Source organism: Diaphorina citri, unplaced genomic scaffold (assembly GCF_000475195.1).
Source record: "Diaphorina citri unplaced genomic scaffold, Diaci psyllid genome assembly version 1.1 scaffold101, whole genome shotgun sequence".
NCBI classification, from domain to species: Eukaryota; Metazoa; Arthropoda; class Insecta; order Hemiptera; family Psyllidae; genus Diaphorina; species Diaphorina citri.
The window spans coordinates 130,736-144,907 of record NW_007377538.1 but is presented as its reverse complement, the minus strand read 5'-3'; the positions used below and the strand labels follow the sequence as shown (position 1 = coordinate 144,907).

Below are 14,172 nucleotides of genomic sequence, written 5' to 3'. Positions count from 1 at the left end.
AACTCTCTTTGTGCCCCCCCCCGGCGTACACCGGAAACTGTCCATTACTTTCTATCTCATTTTCAACATTAAAGAAATTCTTAGAAATCTTCAATGCTCACACCTTGTCATTCATCACTGGCAGACACTACCACCTTGAGAAGAATTAAAAAGTGATATCTATCTGCCAGATATACACATATTAGAAAAAAAAAAAAAAAAAATTGGCGCAATTTTATTGTCTGTCTATTTTTATTTGTAGTGCAGGTAGGTAGGTACTGTACCAGACAATTTTATTTGTGACGCAGTTTTTTTCACCTTTCTCTCTTTTTCTTCTCATTTACTCTCTCACTTCCTTTTCCTCTCTCTCTCCTACTCCCTTTCTCTCTCTTACTCCCTATCTCTCCTACTCCCTTTTTTCTTCTTCCTTCCCTCTTATTAGGTACTCTCTTTTCAAAGCCTCATCCTTTGGTAGTGGGAGACACTCCGCGATGAAATTATTATAAAGAGAATGAGAACTGAAAAAAGAAGGAGAAGGAAGGTGTATGAAAATGGGGAAACGGGAGGAGGAGAAAAGGGGTAGGAGGAGGGGGAGGAGAAGGGGGAGGAGAAGAAGGAGGAGAAGGAGAAAGAGGGAGGAGGAGAAAGCTCTCATGGTACAAGTTTTTAATATAATAAAGTTCGACATATCCGGAGTGCGTTGAATACAAAATGTTGCAACAAAAAAAGTTCCCCCCACTATGAGTTCCCCCTCTCCCCCCCACCTATTTGTGTGTTGAGTGCATTGTGTAGAATTTAAGTATGGGAAGAGAGAACAAATGAAAAAACAAGAGAGAGAGATGGAGAGAGAGAGAGAGAAAGAAAGAGAGGGATAGGGAGGAAGTAGAAAGAAGAAAGAACAAATGAAGGAATGAGAGAGCGAGAGGGGAGGGAAAGAGAAAGCGAGAGAGAAAGAGGGGGAGGGTAAGAGAGAGAAGATATGGAGATCAGGAGGTAAAAGTTAGGGAGAAAGGGAGATAGATATCAAAAGGAAGATAAAAAAGGGAAATGTCTAGGGAAGGAAAAGTGTATGAAAAAGAGAGAGATTAAAAAGGAAGAATTTATAGGGCCATCAAGGTTAGAAGAGAGCAAAAATAAAATTCAAGGAAAGAGGACAAAAGAGAAGTTACTGAGAGAAGAAAAAAAAGAGAAGTCTGAAAAAAGGAACGAAATTTCGAGAAAAAATTGAAAAAGAGGGGAAAAGGGAGGAGAGAGAGATAGGAATGGAAAAAAGTTACAAAAAAGGTGAGTGCGTATTTCCTTCTCCTCTTCTCCTTCTCTCCCTCAGTTACTTTTCTGAAATACGGAAATAGACATTTAGTCAAGACTTGAAGAGAATACTAACTTCTATCTACTCATTCATTTCTTACTTAGGGTCTTGGCATGGATATAAATTAGAAAGCAGAGAGGAACGGTTAGAAGAGATAGGTAATACTAACTTCTATCTACTCATTCATTTCTTACTTAGGGTCTTGGCATGGATATAAATTAGAAAGCAGAGTGCCTAGGTGTTAACTTAAAAATGAACCTCGTGAATAAAAAGGCAAAACACGGAGCTGTTGGAGCAAAAGAATCTTCACTAATCATGGGAACTTTGACATCTCCAAATACTAACTTCTATCTACTCATTCATTTCTTACTTAGGGTCTTGGCATGGATATAAATTAGAAAGCAGAGTGCCTAGGTGTTAACTTTAAAATGAACCTCGTGAATAAAAAGGCAAAATACGGAGCTGTTGGAGCAAAAGAATCTTCACCAATAATGGGAACTTTGACATCTCCAATTCTCCATTAACAAAGGTAAATTTGACATCTCCACTAATAAAGGTAAATTTGACATCTGCACTAATAAAATGGTTACTGACATAATCAGACAACGATGTTAATTTAACATGACATCTCCAATTCTCCACTAACAAAGGTAAATTTGACATCTCCACTAATAAAGGTAAATTTGACATCTCCACTAATAAAATGGTTACTGACATAATCAGACAACGATGTTAATTTAACATCTCCACTATTCTCCACTAACAAAGGTAAATTTGACATCTCCACTAATAAAGGTAAATTTGACATCTCCACTAATAAAATGGTTACTGACATAATCAGACAACGATGTTAATTTAACATCTCCACTATTCTCCACTAATAAGGGTAACTTTGACATCTCCAACAACGATGTTAATTTTAGATAAATGGTTACTGACATAATCAGACAACGATGTTAATTTAACATCTCCACTATTCTCCACTAATAAGGGTAACTTTGACATCTCCAACAAAGATGTTAATTATTTTAGATTTCCACTAATAAGGGTAACTAGCATATCAATCAACTTCATATTATTATTTGCTCTGTTCTACTCCTACTCATCCTCGTGAGGACATTTGAAATGTTGCATCACAAGGAGTCTGTGAGTTCATCAATGGCTCTTTGACTATTTGGACTATTTTTATATTTGGACCCAGCACAGAGCTGAGCGGCGTGATAACATTGCGTAAAGATTGAAAAGATAGAAAGATACTCATACCTCATGTGTTTTATTTTTGGTGGTTTGGAATGTATTTGTGTAGTTTTCTTTGTGACTAAGCCTAGCGTTTAGCCTCGTGTTGACATAACATCACGACATTCATTATCACATTGTTCGTATATAAATAAAGATAAGTGGATAAGTGTCCAGATTAGATGAATGTTTCAGACTTAAAAATATTATGTACGAGAATGTTGTCGAAAAGTATTTCTAGGGCGGAACAAAAAAGAAATTCTTTACCACAAAAAAAGAAGAAAAAAAAAAAGAAGAAGAAAGAGAAGAAGATGTTCGTCCATTGAAAGGAATGCCAAATCTCGTCTATCTCAGAGCCACGCATTGTTTTTCTACTTTTACACCAAGTGCAGTAGATGTTACATACGAGTAAATGAGTCGTGACGTTCCTTTAATAATTAAAACACGGTAGATGTGGTATGTATCTACAATGGGTACCTCAAATCTACAATGGGTACCTCAAATCAATCTTTTAATAATACACATTGTAAATCAGAACTGGTATTGGTGTAAGTAGGGACATCGGCTATAATAAACGCCGTTATAATAAAACTGATAACAACGATAGATGGAAAAAATAAAGCATAATATAAAAAATATACAAGCCCCATATGCAGATAAAGGTGTTTTAACTCGTAATGTACAATAAATGAAGAACTTTACTGATCCAGATTACAGATCTAAAGGCTTCTTTAATAGATACTCGTAGCAAAAACAAGAACTAGATACGAAATTTACATCATTTGAGGGTATTATTATATCCAGTGATCTCTAATCATTTCCAACAACTTTTAGAACAAAAGGGAAAATGGTATTAAACGCTCATTAACCGGTGTTAACTGTTCACAAAATGTGTCCACACTGTTAGTTGTGTCCCATGGGTGTTCGGGATTCATTATGCAAGCCCTGAGTTAAAGAATGTATGCAACTAATAGTAATTTTATTACTCTGCATGTGTGTAATTTATGTCTGTTTGAACGTTGTTTTTGGAAGAACATTTTGACTGTGGCACTTCATGTTCCCGGCGCTACTGATTAATATGCTGTACTTGAACTAATCGTCCACTGCACTGCTGGGCGGACAGTAATGCGCGTAGGGACTACGATGGACAGGATTATTACTGATTGAAAATATTCTCGAGTGTTTTGTAGGAGATACCAAATGCCGACACAATAGGGGAGTAGAAAACCTTTTATTAAATTAGGGTGTTATACGTCAGAGGTAAAGCATCACCTTTGAAAAAGCTTCTATCATGTATTAGGAAGTCTCTATGGCCTCTTGACATTTCAAATTTCAATATACCTTGCAAATCAAAGTATTATATCGGAAGAGCTTTTTAATAGAAAAGGTTTAGAGGGGCTTCGTTTTCAAGTACCTTTACGATGGACAGGATTATTACTGATTGAAAATATTCTCGAGTGTTTTGTAGGAGATACCAAATGCCGACACAATAGGGGAGTAGAAAATCTTTTATTAAATTAGGGTGTTATACGTCAGAGGTAAAGCATCGTTAGGAGGTTAGGAGACAGGGTCATAAAATTCGAGGATTAAAATATTGCTCGAATACACCCCTAATACCAATCAAGTCTTAACAGCTTGCAATTATGTTTGTGAAATTGCAAATACGAGTCGTTTATAATGTTACTTTGAAAGCGTGTTTGAAATTACTATTACCCTGATAGCGTAGTCATGTTGGGTAGTGCAATCGTCCTAAACTAAAATGGACGCGGCACACAAAGGATCAGAAAGAGACCACCTTAACATAATAATAGCGTAGTCATGTTGGTTGGGTGGAAGAGCTCACTCATTTTGCGAGAATCCTGCAATAATGCCTTAAAAAAAAAATACAATAAATGTTACCTAGATACATATAAATAGCGAGTTGAGATGAACAATGAAAAATATTGAAAAGGCCCTCGAAATTTTCAGCTCACTTTGAACTGAGGCGAGAACTGTCTTCTCATGACATCGTGTCATGCGTCGCGTGCCAAATCTTGATGTCATTCTCATTCTAAGAGACCACCTTAACATAATAATAGCGTAGTCATGTTGGTTGGGTGGAAGAGCTCACTCAAATGTTACCTAGATATAAATAGCGAGTTGAGATGAACAATGAAAAATATTGAAAAGGCCCTCGAAATTTTCAGCTCACTTTGAACTGAGACGAGAACTGTCTTCTCATGACATCGTGTCATGCGTCGCGTGCCAAATCGGGCCCGTCCCTCCGGGAATTTTCTAGCCCGTAGTTTATTCGATCGTGATTAGAGAAAATCAGTGCCTATGTACCTACTTAATTATTTTGTTTAATATTCAGTTTATCATCATTCTTGATTTGATTTTACTTTCAAGTAATGATTAAAATCAAGACTAGAGTTGGTCAATTGTCATGCTTTGTTTTTACTTCACAATAGTTTGGATTCGGTATTTCGCACACTCGCACATATCAGACACACTACACAAGTTTGTGGTCAATTGTCATGCTTTGTTTTTACTTCACAATAGTTTGGATTCGGTATTTCGCACACTCGCACATATCAGACACACTACACAAGTATGAATGTGTACAGGGCGGTTCAAATAGTTCTTGGTTAAGAAAACCGGACCAAGACTTTCATCACTAACATCAGATATCCAAGGAACCTACGCTACGGTCATAAAACCAGCCAGATTAGGGACATAAGAAATGAAGACATACAACCACAACCACTGGTTGACCTGGAAAACGAAGTGAAACAAGCGGATGGAAACACAGAAAGAAGAGGTATTGGTATAATTTCTGGTCTTGGACCGAAAGCTATTCTTCAATCAAATACTGAAATACAACCTCTTAAATTATTATGGTATGAAATCCACCTCATTTCACTGGTAGATCGTCAAATTTTTGACATAAGAACAAAATAGCAAGACCGAGTCACAATAAAAACTCCAACAAAAGCAGCTATAAAGTATGAAAAAAAAAGAAAGAAAATGTCTGTTTTGACGCTTTACAAAGATGATATTATAGTTTCAATTTGCGCCTGTACCTGTGTCAAACTTCTTTTCTGATTTGACAATATGTGAGGTACTTTTTGAGACATTAGGACTGAAGAGGCCTCTGATAAAAACGTCATGTTTGTGACGTCACAGGAATAATTAAGCTCTTTGGAAAACCTGTAACATCTGTCTCTCACTCATTGAGAGATGATATCTTTTCCCGGGGATTTTTCCTCTTTCCCGTATTCCCCCTATCTCATTTTTTCTCCCTTATTACTTTCCTGTAACAATAAAAAAAGGGAACAGGTGGTGTATTCTTACCTCGATAGAGGGGGATATAGGGATGCATGTACCTTTATCTCGTCCTATTATTTATTTATGTTTTGCTCTGTGTTAAAAGGAGCAGAGGGAGATAATATACGATGGATATAAAGGCGAATGGGAGGAAAGGAATAGAATAAAAGAAGAATAAATTGTGAGGGGGAAAAGGGAGAGATGAAGGTACCGGGATATAAATATTGAGAATAATGGACTTCTGGTGAAACAAAAAAAATGTGGGGGACCTCTGCACTGCAGATATCGAGAGTGCGGATAATGTTCCAAACCAGAGGGAATAGATTTAACAAGATAAGGAGAAAGGGGTATAAGAAAATATCTCGTTAGGAGGTTAGGACAATAAAATATGACGTAACGGGAAGCCTAAACACTTTAAACAGCCAATATTATGCAGGCTAGAGAGTAGAGAGAGAAATTGTTAAAATTTATTTAAAGAACTGATCTAGCCTAGATGGCTTGGAAGGTAGCACACCTGCCTTGTAACCGCTAGGTGGGACGTTTGATTCCCGCCCGGGGCAAACTTTATCTTTAAACAGAGAAGTTTTGATTTCGGGACGATAAGACCTCAGTAGTTTCAACTATCAAAACTCTTCGGAGGGACAGAAAGTGGGATGAAAAAATATTTGATTGAATGAAAAGCAGAAGAAGAATAAGAAGAAAAACACCGAGAAACATAAAGTGAGAAACGAAAGGATGAGAAAAATCAAATTGAAAGAGCAGAAATAAACAAGAGACGACAGAAAACGTGGAGAAATGTGAACATTTCTCAACATCATTAATAATATGGGGAAGTAAGGGGAAAGAGGAAAAGAGGGAGCGAAGATAGGACGAGAACTGAGGGAAGACAAAAAGGGTTCAAAAGAGAAAATGTCAAAATAAAATTTATCAGAAATAATTAATTAGTAATCCTGCTTGTAAGGAGAGAAAATGGGAGAGAAGGAGAAAGAGGAAAGAAAGAGAGAGAGAAGGAGAGTCTGGAAGGATACATATGGGAGAAGAAGAGATGCAAGAGAGGAATAGGGTGAGGAGTGAGAGCGAGGGAAAATGAAAGAGGGAGCGAAGATAGGACGAGAACTGAGGGAAGACAAAAAGGGTTCAAAAGAGAAAATGTCAAAATAAAATTTATCAGAAATAATAATCCTGCTTGTAAGGAGAGAAAATGGGAGAGAAGGAGAAAGAGGAAAGAAAGAGAGAGAGAAGGGGGAGAGAGAAGGAGAGTCTGGAAGGATACATATGGGAGAAGAAGAGATGCAAGGGAGGAATAGGGTGAGGAGTGAGAGCGAGGGAAAATGGGACAAAAGGAGCAATACGAAAGGGAGAGGAAAGAGTGAGCCAGGGAGAGAGGAAAGAGAAAAGATATTATAGCAAAGAGGAAGTTGAAAATTCTCTCTGGAATGAAGGCAATGTTGAACAGGAAGGCGAAGTAATTAGCGAGGATCTATAGGAGAGAGGCAACAGGAAAAACCAGGAGTAAAATACAGCATCCCAGCCTTCGTAACAATTTAATGAAACTTGTTTCAATTTATGAGCAATATTTCGACAGCGAAAATGAGTGAGTAATGGAAGGCGCCTCATGTGACAATAAACAAAACAGCGTAACGTAAAAAATCACTTGCCTCGGTACTTAATGAGCAGTAACTTCCAATACTTGGACTATTTTGCTGGCAACTAAGGCGCCTCATTGACAATAAACAAAACAGCGTAACGTAAAAAAATCACTTGCCTCGGTACTTAATGAGCAGTAACTTCCAATACTTGAAACAATTTGCTGGCAATTTGTCAAAATTGAACAAAAACCCAGCAATCTTAATAATGATAATTATAAAAACATTAGCCCCACAAATAACAAAACACTCATTCGCTCGTAAAAAAAGAGTGTTACATACTAAACCCGTGAGTATTCGTTTGTCGTTTTCCATCGACATGTGAGAGTATAAAAGTAGAAGAAACACTCTCCTATACGTGAGCTCACGTGACGTGATAGTAGTGTGTTTCGACCTGAACACTTATATGGTCCAAATGAAGGTCCATGCCAAATTTGGTGCTTTCCTGACGAAATGCAGCTTTTTTGACGTTGGGCCACCCACTATTTTAACAGTTGTCCTCACGAGGCTGAGCGCACCCCAAAATAACCAGAGCACATCGAAATTCTTACCTTTTTCGCTTGGATTTCAAACAATTCCTCAAGCAACTGAGTGCACCCCGGAAGCATAATGGTATCTGTGCCCACTTAATTACATAACTAGGCACTTTTTGCAGAAACTCATGTACCTACCAATTTATTATTCTTAGTGAAATATTCACATTTAACATCATCGGGACCCATGGTTACATAACTAGGCACTTTTTGCAGAAACTCATGTACCTACCAATTTATTATTCTTAGTGAAATATTCACATTTAACATCATCGGGACTCATGGAAAAAGCCAAGATGTCCGTATATCACAGCCCTGGTTTGAGTGTGTCAGTCAGTAAGTACATGCATAACAATATGACCAATGTCAGCAAATGCATTTCATCGTTGAGTGTGCACTACGATAACGGATTAATATCCGTGAACTACTTGAGTGTAATTTACAAATCGCGCCGTTACTCCATTTCACTCCAGATCTTTTCTTGTCACTAATCAGTTTGACCTTTGCATAATCTCTTCATCTTCTCTTCTATACCTACCTCGATCTGTTGAGCGTTCGTTAGGAAAAATAAATTCCAATTCAAGTTATTCAAGTACCTATAGATTAGAATTTACAAATCGCGCCGTTACTCCATTTCACTCCAGATCTTTTCTTGTCACTAATCAGTTTGACCTTTGCATAATCTCTTCATCTTCTCTTCTATACCTACCTCGATCTGTTGAGCGTTCGTTAGGAAAAATAAATTCCAATTCAAGTACCTATAGATTAGACTCTGTTGAGCGTTCGTTAGGAAAAATAAATTCCAATTCAAGTTATTCAAGTACCTATAGATTAGAATCTATTGAAAACACATTTCAAATCCCCGATTAGTCGTATTTTTTCACTGGTTTCAGAAATGAGATTACGTGCAAAATCGTAGAAAATTACGTGCAATTTCGTATTAGTTAATTAAAGGTTTCCAGACGCTACAGGTTCTTCTGATGAACTTGAACAACTCAATGTCAGACCTTTATCCCGGAACGGAACCATTAACTTCCAACTTACACATTTCAAAGCACCGATTAGTCGTATTTTTTCACTGGTTTCAGAAATGAGATTACGTGCAAAATCGTAGAAAATTACGTGCAATTTTGTATTAGTTAATTAAAGGTTTCCAGAGGCTACAGGTTCTTCTGATGAACTTGAACAACTCAATGTCAGATCTTTATCCCGGAACGGAACCATTAACTTCCACTTGGTATACGTAGGGCCATCGGCTTTAAAATACGTCCTTTGTCACTGTGACTTGGTTAGATCTCGAGCAGTTGCCGCATCTAAAGGGGCAATTGCTCCAGCATCATAAGCACGTTAGCCTCGAGAAAGAAGATGATGGATGAACTGTTTTATTTTGACCTTTATCTAAAGTCAGACACCAAATTTGCAAAATTTGGGTGCTCACTGCTCCATTTTGAACCATTGCCATGGTCAATTGTAAGCACGTTAGCCTCGAGAAAGAAGATGATGGATGAACTGTTTTATTTTGACCTTTATCTAAAGTCAGACACCAAATTTGCAAAATTAGTGAGTTGGGTGCTCACTGCTCCATTTTGAACCATTGCCATGGTCAATTGTCATGCTTTGTTTTCACTTCACAATAGTTTGGATTCGGTATTTCGCACACTCGCACATATCAGACACACTACACAAGTTTGAATGTGTACAGGGCGGTTCAAATAGTTCTTGGTTAAGAAAACCGGACCAAGACTTTCATCACTAACATCAGATATTCTAAAGGCAATGGCTTTTAGCTTATTATTTCTGCTCTCTTGATTTGCTGGTAAAAAGAGCAATACGTTAGTTGTTGAACCTCTAGGTATAAAATACTTTTGAGTCGCTGTGCTGATTCGACACTTCTATCATTCACATACATCACAGTCCTCTTGGTTTTAAATTCAATGTCCTAAAAAGTGAAGGCGCACGAATGTCAAGAGTTCGAAGTGCCCACCGGCCTATAATAACACGAAACAGAGTTTCATGTTTTTTTTGGCATTTTCAACCTTTTCTCCCCCTTTCCTTCATAATACACTTTTCTAATTTTCAATACATAAAAAAAGAAGAGAATAGCCTGCGCTTTCACCATTTGCTGGTAAAAAGAGCAATACGTTAGTTGTTGAACCTCTAGGTATAAAATACTTTTGAGTCGCTGTGCTGATTCGACACTTCTATGATTCACATACATCACAGTCCTCTTGGTTTTAAATCCAATGTCCTAAAAAGTGAAGGCGCACGAATGTCAAGAGTTCGAAGTGCCAACCGGCCTATAATAACACGAAACAGAGTTTCATGTTTTTTTCGGCATTTTCAACCTTTTCTCCCCCTTTTCTTCATATACTTTTCTAATTTTCAATACATAAAAAAGAAGAGAATAGTCAAGAGTTCGAAGTGCCAACCGGCCTATAATAACACGAAACAGAGTTTCATGTTTTTTTCGGCATTTTCAACCTTTTCTCCCCCTTTCCTTCATAATACACTTTTCTAATTTTCAATACATAAAAAAGAAGAGAATAGCCCTGCGCTTTCACATCATCTGTTTTCTCACACCATTTTACATTTTCAACGGACATACATTTGTAGCACCCTGTACATATCACTTTATTTAGACATATATATCATCCGGTGACATAATGTGACAGCAACATTACGCCACCATCACGGCTGCAAACCCTCGTCATTATTCTGACCTCCTTCTCAGTCATTTTGGGCACCCTTTTTTCACATTTTCACTTGGGCTGCCTTTTTTCCCTCATTAATTTGGCCCCAAATTTTCAACGGACATACATTTGTAGCACCCTGTACATATCACTTTATTTAGACATATATATCATCCGGTGACATAATGTGACAGCAACAGTACGCCACCGCCACGGCTGCAAACCCTTGTCATTATTCTGACCTCCTTCTCCGTCATTTTGGGCACCTTTTTTCACATTTTCACTTGGGCTGCCCTTTTTCCCTCATTAATTTGGCCCCAACCGCGCGTCTATTCATTAAATTTGTGCACAAAGTGACAAGAGTTGTTGGTGCATGTAATTATCGCGACAAGTGATAACGGGTGGCACGCGGGAATTTCACGCAGGACTGAAAATCCGAAACTGTCGGCGCGGTTTTCCGCCAAATTATTACACGAGGTATGAGGTATGAACAGATATACATAGCTGATGAGGAGAGCAGTGAAAGACAAGAAAAGGACGGAAGAAAAAGGATACAAGAAGAAAGGTATGTCAGAGAGGAGCAAGTACAATAAATGAAGAACTTTACTGATCCAGATTACAGATCTAAAGGCTTCTTTAATAGATACTCGTAGCAAAAACAAGAACTAGATAGGTACGAAATTTACATCATTTGAGGGTATTATTATATCCAGTGATCTCTAATCATTTCCAACAACTTTTAGAACAAAATGGAAAATGGTATTAAACGCTCAATAACCAGTGTTAACTGTTCACAAAATGTGTCCACTCTGTTAGTTGTGTCCCATGGGTGTGCGGAATGCAAGCCCTGTGTTAAAGAATGTATGTAACTAATAGTAATTTTATTACTCTGCATGTGTGTAATTTATGTCTGTTTGAACGTTGTTTTTGGAAGAACATTTTGACTGTGGCACTTCATGTTCCCGGCCCTACTGATTAATATGCTGTACTTGAACTAATCGTCCACTGCACTGCTGGGCGGACAGTAATGAGCGTAGAGAGATTGTTCCATACAAAATTTCAGAATGTCTACTTCTCAAATCATCTTATCCAGAAGTCCATTTTATTGCACGGAGAACCATGCTTTATTAAACAATCAAATCTTGCGTTCTTATTGGGACACCCTTTATTAAATACTAATAATATTGTTCCATACAAAATTTCAGAATGTCTACTTCTCAAATCATCTTATCCAGAAGTCCATTTTATTGCACGGAGAACCATGCTTTATTCAACAATCAAATTTTGCGTTCTTATTGGGACACCCTTTATTAAATACTAATAACAAAGGCTAAATATAAATGGTAGTGGTAGTAATAATAAATAGTAGGTACTTAGTAATAATAATGGTAGGGTCAATGAGATTGACGGCAGTTCAGGCAATAACCACGCCCAACGTGTGTGCGTTAGGTAACTCACGAAAAAATAAATGTCAATACAGAGATAATTATCATAGCATTTCCTCTTCATAACAAGATAGACATACGTTGAGGAAATGAAGATACATGATGATGAGGAGGAGGAGGGAGAGAGAAGAGGGAGGGGAAGGGAGAGAGAGGGGAGGGAGAGGAGAATAAGGAAGGACTGAGGAGGAGGTAAAGAGGGAGAGAGAGGAAGAGAGAGAGAGAGAGAGGAAATAGGACTGAGGGAGAAAGACGATCGTGATATTAGAGAAAATCAGTGCCTATGTACCTACCTAATTTGTTTAATATTCAGTTTATCATCATTCTTGATATATGAATTTATCAAGGGATTTATACGATAGATACCTACCTAGGTCCCTATAGGTACTTATTTTTTGAAGATCGTTTTCTAAACTCATGACTTTTTGGCGAAGACACAAGATGTTTCCATGTTTCCTCGGCAATAGTCTAATAACTGCATCGTTCCGTAATAACTTTTGCAAAATCCAAAGTTCTGTCTAAAATAGTACCCTAAGTGACATCAAAATATGAAACATCACTGATATAACGATTAACGAAGTCCTTTATCAGAGACACCATCTGTTAACACTGAGTTGTGTTGTAAGGTTGTTAGTCATATTTATGTTCAGAATAAAAACACTGTTTTGTTTCCAGTGTTGGTCATAATGGTGACGACAAAGGTCTTCGAGTGTTTTCCAATATAAACAGATTTATTTTATAAAGTGAGACGTGAGAAATTTTCTAGTGAATGTTTCTGGTTAAATGTTTTGGTGAATTGTATTGACAAAGGTACGAAGACACTTGTGGTGGATTTCACCAACCTTTTTTTAGTCCCTAACAGCCTGTTAAGCCTACACAAATAAAATTGAACTCAAGATATTCCAGAAAAACTCATTAGGACTGGGACTTGTAACTTGCAGCCTCGAATTATCCCGAAAATGAGTCCAATCATGGAATAGCCGATCAATCCGGGTATCTGTTTGGTATAGGTTGACCTTCAATTAACCTCAACGCTGGTAAAAACAAACTATAAACCGACTTCTGGAAGTTCTGATATTGGTCAATTTCAGCAGGGACACTATATTTGATAGCATTTCCAAATAATTTTCATTACTGTTTAAATCCTTTTGGTTCTTCAAATTGTAAACTCTTGAAATATTTTCTTCTGTTCACAGGATGTGGTTAGCAGGTCTCTTGGTAGCAAGTTTGGTGGCTGTGAGCAAAGCATTAGACAATGGAGTAGCCCTGACGCCACCCATGGGCTGGCTAGCATGGGAAAGGTTCCGGTGTAATACAGACTGTAAAAATGACCCCGAGAACTGTATCAGGTAAGTGAAAATTGGAAAGTTTTTCCCCCTTTTCTGAAGAAGTCTGATACTGAAACAACGGAGGTCTTGTCGTCCCAGAATTGAGAAGACAAGGAGGTCAGGATAGGAGAAAACCGGCCGTTCCGAGAACGAACCTTGTCTGTTCAACTGTTCAGGATAAATTTCGCCCCGGGCGGGAATCAGCGATCTAGCGCTTACAATGTAGGTGCACTACCGTCCAAGCTAACCAGTTTAGCTAAAGAAAAGTTCAGTTCAAACATTTTAACCAAAAGATCATGTATTGTAGATTTGTAAACCAACTAGGAAGTTCTGATATGATTTGGTTTCTATGTATTTGATATCTTATTGAATACCTGCTTGATTGGAACCAAAGCAAACAGGAACTAGATTTCATCGAATAGGTATATCAGAAATACCCATTATCGGTAACAGATACATAAAGATCTACGATCATAACATTACTCAATCCTGGAAGGTGAAGTCGCAACAACATTTTAAGTTCCAACAGCTGTTGAGATTTCAGTCCAGAATCATATACATATAATAAAAGGAATACCTATACTTAGGAGATAAAAGAGCAGCTGATAAAGTAATTAATAAAGAGCTAATAAAGTATTTGAAACAGACAACAGAGAAGTATTAAGTTCTTATCAAGTCATACCTATATAATTATTAGGCACGT

At 37.6% G+C, this 14,172-nt stretch overlaps 1 protein-coding gene across 1 annotated transcript in view; it reads left to right on the top strand.

Moving 5' to 3' along the window:
- Positions 1-12,790: 12,790 nt before the first annotated feature.
- The window catches only part of LOC103524481 (alpha-N-acetylgalactosaminidase), a 47,694-nt gene continuing 46,312 nt past the window's right edge, over positions 12,791-14,172 (top strand). The window contains 2 exon segments of the mRNA XM_008489495.3: positions 12,791-12,951; positions 13,338-13,490. Of these exon segments, the coding sequence (XP_008487717.1) occupies positions 13,339-13,490 (152 nt within the window). The 5' untranslated portion in view covers positions 12,791-12,951; position 13,338.